Source organism: Spironucleus salmonicida, chromosome 6, assembly GCF_000497125.1.
Source record: "Spironucleus salmonicida strain ATCC 50377 chromosome 6, whole genome shotgun sequence".
Lineage (NCBI taxonomy): Eukaryota > Fornicata > Diplomonadida > Hexamitidae > Spironucleus > Spironucleus salmonicida.
The window spans coordinates 960,296-972,777 of record NC_090601.1 but is presented as its reverse complement, the minus strand read 5'-3'; the positions used below and the strand labels follow the sequence as shown (position 1 = coordinate 972,777).

Sequence of the window (12,482 nt, the reverse complement as noted above, 5' to 3'; positions counted from 1 at the left end):
TGCGGAGGAGCTGCATATTGCGCCTCGAAGTCCTGGATCAGCTCCAGATCGCCTGGTAGGGGGCGCTGCGCCGCCGCGCGGTCTAGGATGTCGTATTTTAGCCGCAGGTTTTACGGGGTGGCCTGTTCAGGCGATTTCTGGGGTTCTGCATGTTAATCTTGCAATTTTGCTTATATCAGTAAGATATGCTAATCATTTTTTTAAAGTTCACTTCGCAGCATTTCGCGCTGGGATCAAATTTCGCAGTTTTCCGCCTCCGCGCGCTCACAGCGATGCCGTAGGGCGTTAAAATCGCGATCTTCACGCGCTGCTGCCTGCGTCAAATCGAAATTAAGCCTTTAAAATTCTGAAATTTGAATCTTCAAATTTTGAATTTCACTTTGATTTTGATTTTCCACTTCTAATTTTTGACACTTCAAGTTTTTAGCTTAAACTTGATCGTCAGTGAGGCTGCGGAGGAGCTCTGCGGACTCGTCGAGCTTCCGTTCGAGGCTCTCGAGAGAGCATGATTCTGGGGTGGCGGTTTGCTGGTTTCTGAGCGTTTTTGCGCTTCTGGCGGCCAGGATTTGGCTTTTTTTGAGCTGAAAAGTGACTGATTTGAACTGCGATTTCGTAGTTTCCAGCTCGGCCGCTTAATTCTGTAGCGCAGCCTTCTGTGCTACGATTTTTTGTCCCTGCACCGAAACTTCCTTCAGGAGCGAAAAAATTTTCTACTACTACATTTTTTATTATGTTAATATATAAGTATAATAATTAGTTTATCAGTTCAGCTCCAAAAATCTCAGAAGGCATGAAATTTTTCCCTCCACGGCTTCCTTGCGGTTTCCCCATTGGGCCTTGCAGTAGTCAACGAATACCAGGAGCAGCTCCTTCATTTTTAGGAAGTGGTCGTACAGCTCTGTTACGGAGGTGTCGGCCGCTGCTCTGTCGAGGATTTTGTACTTTAGCTCGTAGTCGAGGGGCGAGTCGCACTTGTTGCTCATGACTTGCTTGAAGAAGTGGTTTCTCTGAAAGTCGTTTTGGAACAGATTGTGGCTATCTGCAAACGCGAATAACTTGGATGGGATGTCCTGTACCGTTTAAATTTGCGTGAGAGATACTAGAAACATGTGTGACGATAAAAATAGCTTGTTCTAATTTAAGGTTAAATCAGACTCTTTTAGTTAGGGCTGATTACTGATGGGTATCGTTTTTGGAATAGGCTAGTTCAATTTTTCATATCTCAGTTATTCAATAGTTGATTATTATGCTGCTATTTTGTCTTAAAAATTCAAGATTTACTTGTGCATACTGTTAACTAATTCTTCTTTATTGGTTAGTTCTAGCTTAATTGCTTAATACTTGTCCTAGTTATTTTAAAATTATCGTAGCTTTCCCAGTTCAATTTCTAATTGAGATACTATTCTTGAATTGTTGTTATTTTACAATTCTAACTCTTTTTAGAGGCTATCATTATCCCTTTTTAGCTGCGAAATTTCTAGATTTTATGTAGCTAATTACTGCTTTAACCAGATAATTGGATTTGGATCACCAATTTTTGATAAAAAGCTTTAACTATCATCTTGTTTCTTCTATTACTACTAACTTGGAGAAAGCACTAGCTAACTAGCAGAACGTTTAAATGGTGATGGTTGAGGAGGAGACTCAGGACGTGTCTTGTTCCAAATTTTATTAACTTTAAGTTCTAATTACTATTTAGAAATTAAAGATTTTAGGTTATTCGTATATGGCTATTCTTCAGCTAACAAATTAGATGATGACAATCTTAGTATGTTTTCTTTCCTCACCTACTTATCACCCTGAGAGTCGAAAAACTTATCTAAATCTGTGTGATACTATGAATCTCTCTGAATTTATTAACCTTTTAATGGTGGAATAGGAGTTTTAATAGTATATTACTATTGTTGTTATAACTATTACTCTATTGTTTAAACTTCTTTACTAATCTTTAAAGTAAGCTCGCTAACATTTTTCTTTATTTATGGGCTAAGTCTATCTTTATTAAATTATTTAATTTTTTAACTTTAAAGTTCATTAATTTTCATTTATTCCATCATATGCCCTTTCAGTAGCTTGCACTCAGTTTACAGATCACTGAAAGTATTATCTGTCTTTTTAATAAAGTTTTTAATATTTTCAGATGAGTCTACAGCCTGTAGCATTTCTCTAGCAAAATCCAGTTCAGTTTTTAATTACAGATTATCGTCTTTTAATTTTACTAATTGATTATTCAATATTAAATTCTATGACTATAATTCTTTCGCTGTATTTTCAACAATTTCTAGTTATTAAGTTAATGAATCAATCTAATGCGTTATAAGCTCTGTAGTAAGGGTTTCCTCCATTATGTGAAATATATTATTATATATTATTATATATATATTAAAAAATCGATGATTTATATTATTTGTTAAATTAAATAATAATATAGATATTAAAAACTAAAAACTGGAGATAATACTTGTAAATCAAGGAGTAATTTTTAATTGAAGCTAATCTAAACCACAATAGTATAGAAATACTACATTAATATAATTAGTTATTGTCTTTTATGATAAAAATAATATGTTGTTAATTTTATTTATTTTACTCCATGAACCATAAAATATTTATTTTATTTTGTTATTTTTAGATTTTAAGTTTCTAAATTTAATTTACTTAAATAATTTTTTACTTGTTACAACTAGTTATATTTTATTTTGAATTGTGTAAAATAGAAAAAGTTGACCATACAACTACTTAATACTAAATATTAATCATGCTTCGCATTATGGTAAGATTATAAAGATAGTTACATATAAATAAATATTACTGTATAATTTAAGATATTTTAAATAGAGGAATCTATACAAATAATCACTACGCGCATCACAGATCAAGTAATGCAAAATCTAGTATAAAGATAGAATCAATATCAGCAGATTCAGAATATTCTACTTGATTAAAATATGCACATTCACTTATTAATGATTCTCTAATTTAAGGAAGAACATGGAACATTTTTAAATATACAGGAGTAAATATATATGTTAATTGATACATATTAATTAATATCTCTTTATGCATTTCTATTTTTGTTTGCTTGTAATAAGTATATCTATATAATTTGTGACATTCTTTGATTTATATTAAAAAAAATGTAAACCGTAAATACGATAATTAAAAATGGTGTTACAATACTATATAAATATACATCCATCAAATAACTATACGACAGATCTAGACAAAGTATATGTATTAAATAAATAGTCTAATATTAATTATATATAAATAATAAAAGTTGATTTCTAAACTTTCTATCAAATTTATCGTGCCTAAACCATAATTTAGAATATTCATTAATGAAAATCAATAGAATAATGTATGAATTTTAATTAGAGACTTCAGCTTATAATTCATTTAGCAGGTTAGTAAGTTCATATCAAAATAACAGGCCTTGAATTGAATAAACATGAAAAAAAGATACAAGTATACTATAGAGCCTTATGCGATGAATATTAAGATTATTTTATTTTAGTAGTCATATTGATCGAATTTGATGGATATCTACAACATAAAAGAACAAAGAAAAATATAATAATATCATATAATAATCTAATTAATAGCAATTTTATGTCTTGCTTTATGATTACAATTAAACAGAGTATTAGACTTAAAAATAAATACACACAAGTTAAATTACGCTCTGGCAATCATAAATTCAATTGATAGATATAATAATTATAAATATAGAGGAAATTTATAGTAACTAAGTTATGGGTCCCATTAATTTACCAAAAAATTAACAAGTGTAAACTTAGCAACTCACAAAATACCTCATACAGCTTCAAGCTTCACTTTGAGGATTTCAAAGCTGGCTAAAACGTTATTCTTATCTTCATCAAATCTGTCATTCACATACGTGATAAAATTATCTAATTTTTCTGAAATTTTTACCTTCATTGTCTTGACACAATGCAATAAATATTCAATATCAGACATCTTACCGTCATCCCCAGCCCTATCTAAAATCGTATATTTTAATCCTTTCATATCAATTTTTAGCTCTTTAGAAATTGCTTATAGCTACATTTTGTCTTGTAAAAGCTTCATTTTTAACTTGGCCGAAGTTTTAGGATTAACAACATTATTTTCTACGCAATATTCATATAAGCAAAATGGAATATTCTAATATTATTCGGTTAATATTTCAGAAAGCGCATTTCCATCCTAATTTTGCGAAATTTCAGTGAGCTAAACGAGCTTCAAATTAACCTTTTCGTTCTGATTTTGCAGCTTTTATATCAGCTCTATATTCTGTTTATTCGACTATTCTAGCGAAACCAAGGCTTCTCCTTAGCGCTCTGCCCCGCCTACCTACCGCTGAAGCGCAGCGTTTTGGAGACTTAAAATTTCAAGTTTCTTAAGATTCAAATTGTTCTGCGTTTAAGATGCCGAAAACGCGTCATTTTACGCGCCCAATTCGGCCTGAAGCGTCGCTAATTTAACTTATAAAGTCAGAATCTGCTCAGTTAAACCGCTATTTTCGCTCTGCAGCTTCTCAAAATCTGCCATTTTGCGCGCAAATTCATCATTAGCCAGCTGCGCTAATTCCGTTATATCAGACGTTTTCGCGCTCTGGCCTCGCAGAAACAACAGCTAATTCGCATTTTCCGCTCCAAATTTCGAGAAATTTCCGACATTTTCGGCAAAAACGGCTACCTGCTCGCGCAAAACGTCGTACTCGCGCACGCGCTCAGCCAGCGCCATTTCAGCGAATTGGAGCTAGGCGGCAGTTTTTTACAGATTTTCGCCGAGCAATTTTATGATATTTTTGCATTTTTCCACTTCATTTTCCAGGTTTTGGAGCGTTTCGAGGGAGTGAATTTGGGTGGTTAATTGGGCGGTTTGGGAGGTTAATTCGACATTCTGGGAGTCAATTTATATGTTCTGGGAGGTTACTGCTGTTTGGAGCGTGGAGTTCTCAGTTTGCAGGGCGGTTATTTGGGCGGTCTGGGAGGTTACTGCTGTTTGGAGCGTGGAGTTCTCAGCTTGCAGGGAGGTTAATTGGGCGGTTTGGGAGGTTAATTCGACATTCTGGGAGTCAATTTATATGTTCTGGGAGGTTACTGCTGTTTGGAGCGTGGAGTTCTCAGCTTGCAGGGCGGTTATTTGGGCGGTCTGGGAGGTTACTGCTGTTTGGAGCGTGGAGTTCTCAGCTTGCAGGGAGGTTAATTGGGCGGTTTGGGAGGTTAATTCGACATTCTGGGAGTCAATTTATATGTTCTGGGAGGTTACTGCTGTTTGGAGCGTGGAGTTCTCAGCTTGCAGGGCGGTTATTTGGGCGGTCTGGGAGGTTACTGCTGTTTGGAGCGTGGAGTTCTCAGCTTGCAGGGAGGTTAATTGGGCGGTTTGGGAGGTTACTGCTGTTTGGAGCGTGGAGTTCTCAGCTTGCAGGGCGGTTATTTGGGCGGTCTGGGAGGTTAATTCGACATTCTGGGAGTCAATTTATATGTTCTGGGAGGTTACTGCTGTTTGGAGCGTGGAGTTCTCAGCTTGCAGGGCGGTTATTTGGGCGGTCTGGGAGGTTACTGCTGTTTGGAGCGTGGAGTTCTCAGCTTGCAGGGAGGTTAATTGGGCGGTTTGGGAGGTTAATTCGACATTCTGGGAGTCAATTTATATGTTCTGGGAGGTTACTGCTGTTTGGAGCGTGGAGTTCTCAGTTTGCAGGGCGGTTATTTGGGCGGTCTGGGAGGTTACTGCTGTTTGGAGCGTGGAGTTCTCAGCTTGCAGGGAGGTTAATTGGGCGGTTTGGGAGGTTAATTCGACATTCTGGGAGTCAATTTATATGTTCTGGGAGGTTACTGCTGTTTGGAGCGTGGAGTTCTCAGCTTGCAGGGCGGTTATTTGGGCGGTCTGGGAGGTTACTGCTGTTTGGAGCGTGGAGTTCTCAGCTTGCAGGGAGGTTAATTGGGCGGTTTGGGAGGTTAATTCGACATTCTGGGAGTCAATTTATATGTTCTGGGAGGTTACTGCTGTTTGGAGCGTGGAGTTCTCAGCTTGCAGGGCGGTTATTTGGGCGGTCTGGGAGGTTACTGCTGTTTGGAGCGTGGAGTTCTCAGCTTGCAGGGAGGTTAATTGGGCGGTTTGGGAGGTTAATTCGACATTCTGGGAGTCAATTTATATGTTCTGGGAGGTTACTGCTGTTTGGAGCGTGGAGTTCTCAGCTTGCAGGGCGGTTATTTGGGCGGTCTGGGAGGTTACTGCTGTTTGGAGCGTGGAGTTCTCAGCTTGCAGGGAGGTTAATTGGGCGGTTTGGGAGGTTACTGCTGTTTGGAGCGTGGAGTTCTCAGCTTGCAGGGCGGTTATTTGGGCGGTCTGGGAGGTTAATTCGACATTCTGGGAGTCAATTTATATGTTCTGGGAGGTTACTGCTGTTTGGAGCGTGGAGTTCTCAGCTTGCAGGGCGGTTATTTGGGCGGTCTGGGAGGTTAATTCGACATTCTGGGAGTCAATTTATATGTTCTGGGAGGTTACTGCTGTTTGGAGCGTGGAGTTCTCAGCTTGCAGGGCGGTTATTTGGGCGGTCTGGGAGGTTACTGCTGTTTGGAGCGTGGAGTTCTCAGCTTGCAGGGAGGTTAATTGGGCGGTCTGGGAGGTTACTGCTGTTTGGAGCGTGGAGTTCTCAGCTTGCAGGGAGGTTAATTGGGCGGTTTGGGAGGTTACTGCTGTTTGGAGCGTGGAGTTCTCAGCTTGCAGGGCGGTTATTTGGGCGGTCTGGGAGGTTAATTCGACATTCTGGGAGTCAATTTATATGTTCTGGGAGGTTACTGCTGTTTGGAGCGTGGAGTTCTCAGCTTGCAGGGAGGTTAATTGGGCGGTCTGGGAGGTTACTGCTGTTTGGAGCGTGGAGTTCTCAGCTTGCAGGGAGGTTAATTGGGCGGTCTGGGAGGTTACTGCTGTTTGGAGCGTGGAGTTCTCAGCTTGCAGGGAGGTTAATTGGGCGGTTTGGGAGGTTACTGCTGTTTGGAGCGTGGAGTTCTCAGCTTGCAGGGAGGTTAATTGGGCGGTTTGGGAGGTTACTGCTGTTTGGAGCGTGGAGTTCTCAGCTTGCAGGGAGGTTAATTGGGCGGTTTGGGAGGTTACTGCTGTTTGGAGCGTGGAGTTCTCAGCTTGCAGGGAGGTTATTTGGGCGGTTTGGGAGGTTACTGCTGTTTGGAGCGTGGAGTTCTCAGCTTGCAGGGAGGTTAATTGGGCGGTTTGGGAGGTTACTGCTGTTTGGAGCGTGGAGTTCTCAGCTTGCAGGGAGGTTAATTGGGCGGTTTGGGAGGTTACTGCTGTTTGGAGCGTGGAGTTCTCAGCTTGCAGGGAGGTTAATTGGGCGGTTTGGGAGGTTACTGCTGTTTGGAGCGTGGAGTTCTCAGCTTGCAGGGAGGTTATTTGGGCGGTTTGGGAGGTTACTGCTGTTTGGAGCGTGGAGTTCTCATGTGAAATTTCCAGTACTTTTTGATCTTTGGCCGCAATCAATGTTTCTTGAGTTTCCTGCGCCTATTTTACGCTCTGCAGATGGAGTTCCTGTAGATGTTGACGCTCCTGCGTAATCTAGCTTTCGTAGCGCAGGATACTCGCCGCCTGCGCGGATTATAGAGCAGAAAAATCGCTTTTTAGCGCTTCCTAACTAATATAACAAACTCGGTTTTCAGTCAAAAGCGCGTCGATTTGGAGCTGCTTTTCGCGCGATTCGGCGACGAGCGTTTCGGCGGTGAGGGCCTGCGCCTACACTTTCTCTTATAGCAGTAAAATTGTTCGTTCCTGGGAGCCGATTTGCTCGCCCAAAAGCTGTGTCTACCGCTGGCCCAGCTCCTACTAGAGCAGAAACTGGCTGTTCTGCAGCTCCAGCTGCGTGGCCTGCTCTTATATCAGTAAAATTTTCTGTTACTGGTCGACAAACTCGCCCTGTGACCTTGAGAGGTTCGCGCGCACCGCAGCGAGCGTTTCGCGGCTTACATCACTTTCGCTGCAGAGCTGCTTTTCGCGTTATACCAACTGGCTAACGGCAGCGCGCAGGTCGCAGAACGCTATTTCTTGCGTGCTCGTCGGTGTTGCATTCTCAGGGGCCTCGCGGATGGCCTCAAATAGCTCTCGCAGTTGTGTTTTGGTCTCCGCAGCGCTCACACGATTTTCGGCGATTTCGGCTTCTACTTGGACTATATACTATTCCTACTCTTTAATTTTAGAAGTTTTTTGTTGGATTGTTTATTCCATTTCTCGCATTTTCGCGTTGTTCTCTTCGCTGCATGTGCGCAACAAATCAGCCTCCTAAACGACTGACTCGAGAACGGACGCTTTCTCACGCAGCTCCAGTTACAGCTGCTGCAGCATGCTCTGGTCCAGAAGTGCCTGATGTGAGAAGCGCTCCTGCACCTCTCGCGTCAATGCGGTAAATTTCACACTTAGGGCGGTCAGCGTATGCGTTCGTTAGCGCAGCTCGTCATTTTGGCGCGCGTAGGCGTCCTGGAGCGATGCCAAAATCTCCTCCGCCTCTGCTCGCGCCGCGAGAAGCATTGTGGATAATTCCTCGATTACTGTCTCTGATGTGCGCTGGAAATCGGCGAAATTGAGGCTCTAGGAGGTTTGAAAAACGAGCGCACGGAGATCCTGGATTTGTACCTAAAATTCGGTCTAGAACTTCGTTAATTCGCTGTTTGTGGATGTACTACGGGTGCTATCGGCCTCTGGAACCTGTAATTCACCATTTACGCTACTGCGCAATTCTCTGTTTTCGCGAGCCAGCTATGTGTTGGCCTCGCGCAGTTCAAAGGACTCTTTAGTTGCGCGTTGTAGCTCGATTCGGAGATTAGTCTGAGCCTTGACAAGCTCAAACACCTTTTGTGTGTGGTCCATTTTTCGGAAGTAAAATAAAGGAACAATAAGAATATATGGAAAGATAAAGAAATACATGAAAAATTAACCAGTCATAATTCTGTTTAAGCCTCGTCGTGCACTGGCTACGCGCCCTTGACGATCCACTTTTAGCTCACGTAGCTGATCTGCTCGAGTCTCTTCCTCTCCTTAGGACTGCAGAAAACACCTTTGGCTTAACAAATTTCGACAAAGCCGCAATGTTCGATTTTGGCTTCAATATCGGCAACATCGCTCGTGGCAAAGCAGCTTAAAAATTCATTCGTGTTGTGGCTGAGTTTATTATCAACCTCAACTAGCCCCACGCCAGACAATGATAATAGCTGCTTATCAGCCTTGATAAGAATATTTTCAGCGTGGAAAACATTGTGAAGCGCGCCAAAAATCATCTTATAAGAATCAACATTTTTAACTGGTAGCTTCAAGTCCTCACAGTCTGTTTAGTTAGACAGCTTGCAAATTGATTCTAGAAAATTATTTGCTGAGTTTTAGGAGAGCTGTAAAAATTTCATAACATTTGCATCTTTCTTAACTTTCATTTTTTATATTAATGAAAGAAGCTTATCTTCATCCCCTTCTTAGACGTAAATAGCCGTCTTCGAGCCAACTCCCTCTAAAATAAATCTGATAGCATTTTCATTTATTTGTGAGTCTAAAAATACATGACTAGCCTGCATTAAAGGATATTTTTGCTTATAGATGTATTTATAATTTATCTAGAAGAATGAATCAGTATTTGAAAACAATTCTTTTTCGTGTTCAATTTCTTCTTCACTATCCTCTTGTTGTTAATGGACCATCTCTACAGAGATAGAACTTGGGAATTTATCCGAGAATTCAATAAATTTAGTATCAACTTTGAGATCAATTAAAGTCTAATTAATAGCTTTAGCCACAGAGTCCTTCCCTGTTAAAGTAAATACTTTTATGTCAAAGCTATCAGGGGCGTAATTTTAAAACGAGTATGGAATTTCGTATCCCAAATTTTGCAAAAAGGAGCTAAATTTAGCGTTGGATGTAGAATTAGTAGAATTATAGCTGTCAAAAATTTAAGTGTGCTATTTAATAGTTCCAACTACTGCTATGATGGGCAATGGAGCTGGAACCTGCTCAGACTATGTATCGCTGTCATTAGCAATATTAACAGGTATTTACTGTGAAAAAACTGTCTCCTAGCTAAGCAGCAGAAGCAGCATTATTGAAACGAAATATGACGTTACTACGGCAAACACAATATTATATTATAATTAATTATTTTCTCACTATTTCCTTTCTGAATACGCTACCCCCTAACATGCCTAAATTCTGCTAAACAACCCAGCTTTACTCCAACTCTACAATTTGCTGCCAGCCGATCCTAAAACGACTGCTAGAAAGATTATTAAATACATTTATCATAATATATAATAATGAGATATTTATTTTTATATAATAATGATAATTATATTTTTATATCCTTTATATACATTTATTATCATATAATAATAACTTTATAAGCTATCAAATATTTCCCTCCCTTCCACCCAAATTTAATCAATTATACAATTATTATATCATAATACCCAATATTTCCCTCCCTTCCACACCCAGAAATGCTCTCCCCCCTATCCCTCCTAGCCCTCCTCTCACTCCTAGCCCTCCTATCCCTCAAACTAAGCATCCTGCAGCCCACGACCGTGAAAGTCCGCCAGGTGCCCAAAACGGCCTTCGTGTTCGCGCAGCCGAAACTTACGCGCCTCCCGGCGCTTTACGCGAACGCCACAAACAAATCCGTCCGGCATTTTTCCGGATCAAAACGGCCCCTTTCCACTTTCAGAATTCGGCCCAGAAATTCATTTTTCGCTCCTTTTGAGCTCGAAAATCTCTCGCAAATTCCGCTGAATTTGGCCTCAGAATTCAAAGATGAGCACTGCGTGAAGACGCTGAAACAGGGCCAGTACCTATCGATTGAGTTCAATTGGGGGCCGCTGCTGGGGCCCGTTTACGCGCTTTTCGCGAGCGTGAAATTGCGCAGGTGGAGCAAGGGCCAGGTGGAGAGTTGCGTGCTGCTGCGGTAGCGGCAGCGCTGCACTGTGGTCGGAAACGCCGTTTTCGAGGATTGAGCGATTTGCAGAATTTTGATATATATTGTATATTAAGATATAATAATGATATATTAAAAATTCCACTCCACTTCAGAATATGGACGCCCAGACCGCCGCGCTCGTCAACTCGCTGCTCGCGATCCACGGCCTGCAGCCGCAGAAATCGCTGCACCAGGGCCTACTGCAGATCAAGAAGGTCGCGCTGCTGCGTCAAGCGGAGGTGCAGGCCGCGCGCCGCCACGCACCGCTGGACGCGCTCTTCTGCCGCTTCCGGAACCAGGTGCGCGACACACTGCGGAATGCTGCAAAACAGTAGAAGCTCGCTACGCTGGGGCGCCTCTGCGGCATTTTCGGTGTCTCGCTCTCCAAATCCGAAGTTGAAGCTGTCATCGACGAACCTTTGACGTTCTTAGATGAGCTATCTGATTCTGATGGTAATTGTGATGATACTAATTCTACTCCTAATTTTAATTCTACCCCTAATTTTAATTCTCCTCAAACTATCAATATCACCTAAAATGAAAAAATTATTTTCAATTCAAATTCAACTTTCCACTCCAATAACTCAAATTTGCTAAAAATTATTTCACGGGATCCGGCAGAAGTCCGGAGAAAAATGCGAAATTCCGATTTTGTGAAACGCAGCCCCGCAATCGCTCAAATGATGTTCCAGAGGCGCTACCTGAACGTCCTGCGCGCGCTGGCGGCTGGGGACCGGAAAGGCATCGCTTTCGCGCTCATTTCGCTCCCGCGAGCCGAATTTTCGCTCGCTCGGCAGATCGTCGAGGAGAGCCGCAGGGAGCGCTACGAGGACTTCCTGGCGGGCCTCTTCGGGGACTCGATTTGCACGCAAATTCTGGCCAATTTGCACGTCGAAAATCAGCTTTTTGAGGTCGAAAAAACTATCTAAAATTTGCATAAGAACATCAGTTCAGATGTTGTGCACAGCGAGTATTTCGTCGAATTTTACTCGAAAATAGGAGCGGAAAACTATCAAGAAATTGAGAAAATCTACAAATTTTAGTTCAATAAGTCGATTTCGGACGAAATCGGTGAGGAATTCAAGAAAATGGACCAGTTTGCGCTGCTTTGTAGGCACTTTTCGCTGCTAGGCGAAATTGAAAAATTTGGAGTGGAAAATGCAATTCAAAGTCAAAACGAGGAATTGCTGATTTGCGTATCAAGTTTGTGCGAGAAAAATTTGAAAATTGAGCGATTTGCGGAGCGCGTTTCGGGGTTCGTTTAGGCTGAAAATTTGGCGGTTTTGACGGCTTTTTGGGAGTAGGAAAAAGGAGTGGAAAGTCAAAATTAAGTTGAAATTGAGAATACTGAAAAAGGAGTGGAAAACATCGATATTATATAAAAACCGAATGATTTACCAACTGATATAATGGAAGCGCAAAATGACGAAATTAAATCGGAAATAATGGAGCCGTTTTCGTATTTATGTGAAGAGTGACCGATTTCATTTAATAACAAATACCATATAATAATTAT

The 12,482-nt window shown here is 41.0% G+C and overlaps 6 protein-coding genes across 6 annotated transcripts; 2 read left to right on the top strand and 4 right to left on the bottom strand. All coding sequences in view use genetic code 6, as the record gives it.

Annotated features, from left to right (window-relative positions):
• Positions 1-233: 233 nt before the first annotated feature.
• Positions 234-722, bottom strand: SS50377_26163 (uncharacterized protein; the record flags this gene model as incomplete). Its single annotated transcript, XM_067909980.1, has 1 exon — positions 234-722. The coding sequence occupies one exon, from the start codon at positions 720-722 to the stop codon at positions 234-236; it is 489 nt and encodes a 162-aa protein (XP_067762736.1).
• A 39-nt stretch (positions 723-761) lies between these two features.
• Positions 762-2,345, bottom strand: SS50377_26162 (uncharacterized protein; the record flags this gene model as incomplete). The annotated part of the gene is made up of 1 exon (XM_067909979.1): positions 762-2,345. The coding sequence occupies one exon, from the start codon at positions 2,343-2,345 to the stop codon at positions 762-764; it is 1,584 nt and encodes a 527-aa protein (XP_067762735.1).
• Positions 2,346-3,816: 1,471 nt separating this feature from the next.
• SS50377_26161 (uncharacterized protein) lies at positions 3,817-4,749 on the bottom strand (the record flags this gene model as incomplete). Its single annotated transcript, XM_067909978.1, has 1 exon — positions 3,817-4,749. The coding sequence occupies one exon, from the start codon at positions 4,747-4,749 to the stop codon at positions 3,817-3,819; it is 933 nt and encodes a 310-aa protein (XP_067762734.1).
• Positions 4,750-8,954: 4,205 nt separating this feature from the next.
• On the bottom strand, positions 8,955-10,097 carry SS50377_26160 (uncharacterized protein; the record flags this gene model as incomplete). The annotated part of the gene is made up of 1 exon (XM_067909977.1): positions 8,955-10,097. The coding sequence occupies one exon, from the start codon at positions 10,095-10,097 to the stop codon at positions 8,955-8,957; it is 1,143 nt and encodes a 380-aa protein (XP_067762733.1).
• A 396-nt stretch (positions 10,098-10,493) lies between these two features.
• SS50377_26159 (uncharacterized protein) lies at positions 10,494-11,003 on the top strand (the record flags this gene model as incomplete). Its single annotated transcript, XM_067909976.1, has 1 exon — positions 10,494-11,003. One exon carries the CDS (start codon positions 10,494-10,496, stop codon positions 11,001-11,003), a length of 510 nt encoding a protein of 169 aa, XP_067762732.1.
• A 79-nt stretch (positions 11,004-11,082) lies between these two features.
• On the top strand, positions 11,083-12,444 carry SS50377_26158 (uncharacterized protein; the record flags this gene model as incomplete). The annotated part of the gene is made up of 1 exon (XM_067909975.1): positions 11,083-12,444. The coding sequence occupies one exon, from the start codon at positions 11,083-11,085 to the stop codon at positions 12,442-12,444; it is 1,362 nt and encodes a 453-aa protein (XP_067762731.1).
• Positions 12,445-12,482: the final 38 nt, after the last annotated feature.